Here is an 8,593-nt window from a genome sequence, read left to right on the forward strand (position 1 = left end):
TTTAGGTCAAGGAGGCTTTTGGTTGTAAGTGACAAGTGTTGGGTGATTATTTTTAATCAAATATACTGCTTAACATTTACAAAGTATGGAGAAAATATTTGGTGCTTTTGAGCACCTGTCACCTCCAGGTAAATAATTTAAAAGCATGTGAGGAAGCCAATTAGAGTTAATTAGAAATTGACTGATCTGCTTTGGCACCAAAATTATTGGAAAATATGTCCTGTCCTTTCTGGAATGCAGATTTTGCTCTCGTGCACACACATGAGTGAGGAAATATATTGTTTTATGGCCAACTTGTAGTATTCCTATGAGAAATAAAGCACTTCACAAGCCATATATGTAACAGCAGTTCAGGCAAGAAGAAGAGGGGCACAAATCCTTACAGACAAATAGCCGTGCAGTTCCTCAGCTTTATTTCATGTTGATGGGCATGCTGGAAATGTCTAGAAGATTAATAGATTCAAATTCAGTGATCAGAAAATGGGAGCATGTCCAAATGGATCATTATAACAGATTCCCACTTTATCTATTGCACAAGCCAGATATGAGCCATCTGTAAGCTTCATATTCCTGGTCTAAAATCTTCTGCAGCCATAAAAGACAATAAGTATCAGTGGGGAAAAAAAAATCAATTTCTTGGCTTTGCAGCCTAAAAATATAGTGATGGGACTACAGGGAAAGAAAAACTGCTGATTTTTTTAAACTTTTTTTTTTTAAGCAAGTTAAATGAGTAGGCTGTATTTAAGAAACTGTTTTGTTATAAGAGGTTTAAAGAATATTTCTAGAGAGTAAAGTCAGCATTTCCCACTCAGGCTTTGGGGGGATCAGTGACTATCATCTTTGATGTTCTCTGTCTAAGACCTGGTGTACTCCCAGGAAGTTTCTAGAGGACCTGTGCTCATGATAAGATAATTTCTGAATCTGATTTTTAGCTCCAGAAAGTTGATTCTCAAAACAAATATATAGCCTTTAACATGCTCTCGTTTGATGACTTTCTTGGTGTTAAACTGTGCCTAGTCCTTGCACAGCTCTTTTAGTGAGGGAGCATAGGGAAAACTCTATAATAAAGTCCCACTTTCTACCCTTTTCTTTCCAGTGGATAACCAGGAATTCCAGCCTGTGTGCTGCAAAAGGAAGGGATTACACATTGTTATATATTGACGGCTTCTTGGACCTCAGGACCAGCTGCAGAAAGTGTCAGCACTGGGGCAGGAGGGGTGCGCAGAAACGTGGCTGTGCCCTGATCTTTCTGCCGCAGCTTGTGCTGATCCAATGGTCACAACAGGGAGCACATCCAAAGATCCCAATCCTATGGCACTCCCAGGACTGCCCTTGCAGCACCAAGAAAGCCGCCTGTGCTTTTCTGTTGTGCCCTACCAGTGGATAGCCTACTTAAGATAAAATCCTATTCATGCAGGTATTTATATAGGAAACACTCATTTTTTGCTTCTCATACTGGGAAATTGATGGAAGGCTTGGCTGGACCACGTGGCCTCGCTCTATATGGCTGTGGAACGATATTCACAAGGCACTGGTGCCACAGTCACTCTCAAAACATAAGCTTTTTGCAGATATTGTTGTCTAGAAGAGGGCGCGTTGCCTTGACAAAGCCTTCCCTGCCAGCCGTGAATCACGAGGCAATGAGCCGCGGGAAAGGTTAATCTGAGAACTCAAGGCGCGCAAAAGAGATGGCACTAATGTTTATCTCCCTGCCATAGGAACAGTGCCTGTAATAGCCATCTGTGGAAAATGGAGATATTCCAGCGCGCGGAGGGAGCCACAACAGCACTCTGGTGGATTAATCACGCGCTGCTCGGGGCCTTTGCCTCACACGTGGGACGCGCTTCGTGTGTCTCGGATACTCTGCTCCCAAAGCTGCGTGCCGAGATACCACGGACTTCTCCCTGTGCACAGCAGCCAGGAACCTTCCTCATTTATTTTTAAATCATGGAGGAGGATTATTTTCAGAACAACAGGGCCTGAAATATAAATTTGGGCAGGTTTTAAACAGGCTGATGTTTCTGAAGTTTTTTTATGCTGTCTGATATTAGGAGATTAGTGTGAGACAAGATCTTTTGATCCTCATAAAGGTTTAATGTTATTTTGTAGCTAAGCTGTTAATAACTGACTAGAGGTCTTGTAGATATACGTATATGATATGGTTTCCACTGAGGTTTTAAGCTAAAGAGTGATTTCTCATACCCTTCATATCCCAGTCCAGATGTTCAAGTTCTATTTCCCTACGTTGCAACAGATGGATGCCAAAAATTTAGTGAAATTTGCAGTGTTTCTCAGTGTAGAGTATATATAATATTCTGTATTATAGAAGAGTGAAGACTATGGCCCAATTTCTGCAGCTATTTTCCGCACTAGCAGCAGAAAGTACTTATTTCTTAAGCCCTAATGGTGAGACTTCTCCAAGGGAGCATTATTTTTTCCTCTCCCAGGCCAACTATAATGAAGCTGACTAAGTCCCTCCTGATTAATTTAATGGTAGCTAAATAGTGCAGAAATAGTGAGAAGTCACCAATTCTTCTCCTGATAACTCTGCCTTCCTGATGTCAGCGATAATCAGCGGCATGCTGTCCAACATACAAAATCTCTAAATTTAGCAAGCATTTCTATTTTTCTTTCTAATAAATTTCCTTTGTTCCCCCCTCCCCAATCCAATAATTTCAGTGTTAAACATTCAGGGCTGGCTGTTACTTGCATGTCTATAAAACAACATGATCTAAAGAGTATGACTAGAGTATATAGATGGATATAGAAAAGACATTTTGGCTTAAAGAAGAGCCAAGAAATGTATGACATTTGCAATATGTAAGGTAGCACTAACTTTAGGGATATTATTCACATTTAATGCTATGCACACACTTTCCTTGATCAGGATTTCTACCTCAAAATGTTACAAGGTCAGACTAAAGCCTTAATTTCCTTAAATCTGAAAAATGTCTGGAAACATTTTGCACTAAAAACCATAACTTTGAATTTCCTGACCTTTGAGCTTATTACTTACCATGTGTCTCTTCATCCCCACAAAATGCAGAGGAGTTTCTGTTTATTTCTTCAAAAAAACAACAGGCAAAACAACCACAGTTCCAATCCAGCAGCTTTAAGTTTGCTGGTTTTCTCTGCACCATCTTCAATTCGTCTATATCCGAACAAAGCAGCAAATTGAAGACAATGCAAGTAAAACAACAAAAATGGAGAGGTTTAGAAAACATGGCCTGGGAGGAAACACTAAGAGGGCTGAATTTATTTATTTCGGAGAAGAGCGAAAAAAGGTCTGCTAAGAGGTTTCAGAGAGAATAAGGTGACTAGTTGCCCTTCATGTCAGGTGAGGATACAAACCCATTATGGGGCTATTTTGCAGCATAGAAGACATGTAAAAACTTTCTATATCAGCTTGCTGATATAGATAAATCTGTCTCACTGGAGATTTTTAGAAACAGAGCACAGAAGTGTCTTTCAGGCATGTTCTGTGTTTTGCTTCTGAGGACAGCTGGATTAAGAGACTGCTGAGAAGCACAGCCCTACAATTCTGTGATTTCTCAGTCACTCTGCCCACAATCTCAGGAAGGAATTTTATAATCTCCAGTTATTCTTTCACCTCCTTTTCATTTCCTCTTAGGAGTAGACAAGTCCTTCTTTCTTCTCAAGTGGCAATTGTTTTTGTTCCCATCACAGTTCATTTCTGAAGGGGAAAAAAAGCATCTAAAAAGGGTGACACTCTCTGATCTTACTCACTCACTGCTATTATATTTATTGCCTTAAAATAAAGCAATTGTAGAAAAAAATAGGAATCAGATATTTGCTTGTCAACTGAAAACATCTAATATTTTAGAAATTCTTTTGAATTAAGTTTGGCAATTAATTGCTGAAACAAGTGTAGTTGGACCCTTCTTCAGGATGTCAAGTGCAGAGCTGAAGTGATTGGGGTCAGAATGGAGATAAAACATTACAGTCCAGGGAGTCCATCTTGCAAGTTCTCTATTCTCTTCACCAACTGTGTTCCTGTAAAATAGAAAATGGCTTTTTTTTTTTTTTTTAATTTTGTTTGAGAAGCAGACGCTGGCCTTTAAAATCCTTACAGCTACTGAGGGTTTTTTTGCATCATGTGTTGTGGAAAAAGTCAAGCCCTCATCTGCACAGTAAATGTTAGCAGCCAGGTTAATTGTGAAGATATGGGACATCTTTCAAGGTTTATAAGACAGCTGAGCTCTTGGAGATATTGTTTTCACAATGCTCTGATGCTGTCTCTTTGGGAGCAGCCTTTGGCTGCAGAATACTACTATTTAACAGGTTTAAAATTGCTAAAAATTGAGACACTGATGCCATTATTAAATTTCATTCTGGACACAAGCAAACAGTTTATCGTAGTCTGTTCCCAGCAATTGTAATCCAATTTTTGTTATCTTACATTATTTAAAAGAGAGAGAGAGAGAGAATGATACTATACATCAATCTGATAAAAATGTTTAAATAACTGGTGCTTTTTTGCGATTATGTTGGTTTTATAGCAGCATTATGGAAACACGACAGGGTAACTAAAATCTGATTATGCCTAAGTCCTTGCCCATTATGTGATTATTATGAACCATGACTTCTACTGGCACATTATGAATTGCATGGTCATAATACAAGGGATTTCCAATATAATTAACTGAGATTAGCAGCACTGGAGAAATCTGGGAATAATGATACAACTTTGAACAATCAGTTTTACTGTAAGTGCCGCTGGCTCTGGCTTCCAGGAAACAGGAGGCTGGTGGATGGAGCAGTGACCCACCTGCTGGGCTTTCCTACACCTCCTTTCTCTTCCCTCCCCTCTGTGAAATTAATTGCAACCTTGCCAGACTGTTAGATACTCACTCTTTTACTCTTTTCTTGTTATGTTATACTGATAAAACTCAAGGTTGGCTAAGACTGTGAAGAAAGTCAAAGGTCTGTAGATCCCTCCTTTAGGGGGCTCAGCCTGAAACTGGAAAGGATTGTGCTTTTGAAAACTCAGAAATAACTACTTATTGAAAAGCAAGACCATTTAAGACAGCTCTAGTTTGAATAGTTAAAGGCAGAATGTCATGAAAATCACAGATTAGTTTCAAAGATCATAGCCAAGGTCATATTATTTCTTTAGTATCTCAGGCAGCCAAGAAGTCTTTCCACAAAATCCCAGCTTTTGGACTCTTGGCTGCTGAAGAGAAGGCCATCTGAGTCCCAGGGGAACTGCTCGCTATGGGACCCTTCCTTTCTCATGCAGAATGAAAAGGATTTAGAGCCAGTGGCTTTAGAGGAAAAATGGAAATGGAGGGCACAATGGAAATGCTGTAGGGGTGAAAAAAGATAATAAAATGGACTTTTTGTTTAACCAAAGGACAGTTGACCCACTAGTGCTTGTACAGCTGGGGCAGAGTAGGAACTCCCCTGATTATTGAGACGTCATTTATCCCTGATAGAGCTGGGATTAAAAAGTGGAGCATTTTTTTTTCACTCTGTGGCCTTTCAGTTTCCTCCATACGCAAATACAGTTGAAACCTTAGAGAAAAATACAAAATCACCTGAGATTTTTTGGTTCAGTCTAGTACCCTTCCATTATTTATATATAACTCTTAATTTTCAAGTTTCACATGAATTTGCATCTCAGGATTTTTATTCAACCCTACACATCCCAGATTTTTGCTCCTGGTTCACTTTGATCTTATTGTACCCAGTTACCACAACAACTTACTTGCACTGACTCCTCTGTGGTGATTGTGCTTCTTTAACCCCATAACTGTGGAGAACTTGGCTGCTGCTGCTGTGTACTCCTGCTGCCTGTGGCAAGACTTGCCTTCCCAGAAGGTCATATGGAACTGTTTTCCAATGTAGTGCAAAGTGCTGTCCTTAGGTGGTTTTTCAGGATGTTGATGTGCTGTTTGTGTGATATGAACCATCCCAAACTCAAGGGAAATTTTGGCCTCATCAGTGTAGACCAACTCTGTTTCAATTTCCATTAGTTTTGACACAAAAATATGAAGCAGAGGTCTTGGGAATACCCACTTGCGAGTCTCTAATGGTGTTTCTTCTTTTGTCCTGCCTTCTTTTTCATTGCTTTCCCATTTCCATTTGTGGTTTCCTCTGTCTGCACCATTTCTTTGTTGTCTTTCTTTCTGTTTCTCTGCCTCCTTCCACGACTGAAAGAAAAGAAGCAAGACGTGAGGGGATAATTGTGTGATTTAAGGTAATTTCAACAGACTTTTTTCAGCAATATGCTGAGCAATCACAACTCCTGCTGAGTTCAATGGGGATGGAAAACCACTGGCCCTTCCCAGATAGTGCTCCACACTTGTCAGAATGGAGCTCAAAGGAATCATATTTATAGCAAGCTATTTTGAATGGCAGCAGTAAAGCAGCTGGAGAAGGCTAATGTGCTTGCATCTGGCAGCAATTTTACCTGTTTGTAAGACATTCAATCCCTTTTTAAAACAAACCATAGCATAGCCTAAAGATTGGAAGCTGCATTTTTCAGTTCTGGCTTCAGCACTAGGTAATTTAGGAAATTATGATTTATCTTCACTGTGCAGTGGAGCAGAGAGACTCCAGCCAGTCCCAGTCCCAGTCCCAGTCCCAGCCCCAGCTGAGGGGATGAGCCTGATGATCTTGGTGTCATGTCATGCCAACAGAACTGTCACATATGGGACCTGTGCTGGAGCTCCTTGTGGCCCCGCAGCATGTGGCTATAGAAGGTTCTGGAGGGGAAACACAGGACTTTGACAGCCTCTTGAGTGGGTTATTCCCTGGAGACACTATAGAACTCTAACAAATCCTTAAGGATCTTCATCAGATTTTTGCAGGAACTTTCCCCTGAGCAGCCATATAGTACTTTGGAGCCTTCAAGGAGAATTAACAGACTCTTCTCCTTGCCAGAAAAGTAACAAAGGCAAAGCCCTGTATGTGATGGGGGTTGATACCAGTGTGAATGGGAAATTGTCTGGACCAAACTGCTTGCATGAGACCGTCTTAAGAATTTAAACATAATTTACCCTGGAATAAAAAGAAAAGAGGAAGCAGTAAAATGCAGACCAATAATTCTTTGGTCAGTTATGGACATTTCTCTGGTGGACCAGAGAAGTGAACTTTGCTGTATCAAGTGGATTTACACTGTTCCTACTGTATTTTTAGGTATTCAAGCTGATTAACATGACTTTGGGTCATGCAATGGAGGCACATTATGACTCAGGCAGGCTCACTTTAATCACTGCCTCAATAAAAAAACACTTCCAGGGAAAAGCTTTTAGAAAATCATTATCTTTGTCAGTTAACTATTTTCCTGAGACTTTGGTTAAAATGTCTGGTTTTTATTTTGGAAGCGTTTACTGTAAAATGCTTCTAATGAATCACTATGCAGGGGAATATATATAGACAACTTAGTGCTATAGTTAGAAGGAAACTACTCCAAATTTGTGAGTTCTCAGGAATGACCTCCCTGATCTTTTATAAGCAAATTCAGCTTTCTGCAAATTTGAGGTTTAGTCTTTGCTAAGAGATGTCTGACCCTGGCACTACCAGCTACTACAGCCAAGTATTTTGTTTGGTCTATCAATAAGTAATTCACATCTCTTCAAATGGAGAAGCTCATGTGGGGAAAAAAAACCCCAAACATGCAAAATGAACATAAGATTATTTGTCTTTTAAAATCTGCTCTTATCTGTTGATTTCCCAATCTATCTAAGAAACCTTCCATGGGAGAGTGGCCTGCCTACCGGATAATGTAAACTTCCTTATGTGCATAATTTTATGAACCCTATTACTTATGCTTTTTGTTCTGTATCTAGTTTGATTCTGCTTTCAACACCTTCTCCTATTATCTCACATCAGATCAGAGAAGAACCTGCTGCTAAATCATGCTGGCATTTCAGCCAGCACCTAGATGTTAAATTCTTTGCCAGTTCTTTGATGAGCCCTCTTTTCTTCAGAATTTAAACTTTGATTTCAAACAAAAAGAGCTTCTTCCCATGCAGCTGTGAAGTAAAACCTTTCTAAACACCGAAGGCTGCAGTGCTGAATCTACATATAGCAAGGCAGAACCATTCAGCATTGATTGGAGTGGAGTGGTAGGAGAGAGGAATTTCCTTCAGTAGTTCCCAGAGGGGATTAAGCTGCCTTGAAACTGGAACCATTACACTGCTGTTACCTGCTCTTTGGGATGTGCATTCTGTGGGACTGCACTGCAGACAGAGGTTTGTTTCCCAATTTCAGTAAAATCTGTCAGTAGACGGCACAAGTCTCTGTTTCTGAGGATTGCAGTTGCCTTCCATGGCAGAGTCTGTGGAGGAAGAAAATTGAAGGTGGGATTTGTCAGTGTTGGCTTCTGGATCATACCCCGGCATGGTTTGGAGATCTGAGGGTGGGTGGGGGTGGATGATTCATCAGCTGGGAATCAGAAAGGGGACTTGCGTATGTTTCTTACTCTGATGGAGGTTCCTTACACTGACCATTTTACGGCAGTCCAAGGAGAGCCATGATCTGAGTTTGAATGCACCTTGTTAGGGCTCAGAGACAAATTAAGCATCAGATCTGGAGAGAGCAGTAATTCTCCCCCCACACACCCTCC

General features: G+C 40.4%; 1 protein-coding gene across 1 annotated transcript in view; it reads right to left on the minus strand.

The window, feature by feature from the left end:
• Positions 1-8,359, minus strand: part of SPATA16 (spermatogenesis associated 16) — a 78,240-nt gene extending 69,881 nt beyond the window's left edge. The window contains 2 exon segments of the mRNA XM_032697994.1: positions 5,716-6,161; positions 8,174-8,359. Coding sequence (XP_032553885.1) covers positions 5,716-6,161; positions 8,174-8,359 — 632 coding nt within the window.
• Between the last annotated feature and the right edge of the window lie 234 nt (positions 8,360-8,593).

This window comes from Chiroxiphia lanceolata, chromosome 10, assembly GCF_009829145.1.
Source record: "Chiroxiphia lanceolata isolate bChiLan1 chromosome 10, bChiLan1.pri, whole genome shotgun sequence".
Classification (NCBI taxonomy): domain Eukaryota; kingdom Metazoa; phylum Chordata; class Aves; order Passeriformes; family Pipridae; genus Chiroxiphia; species Chiroxiphia lanceolata.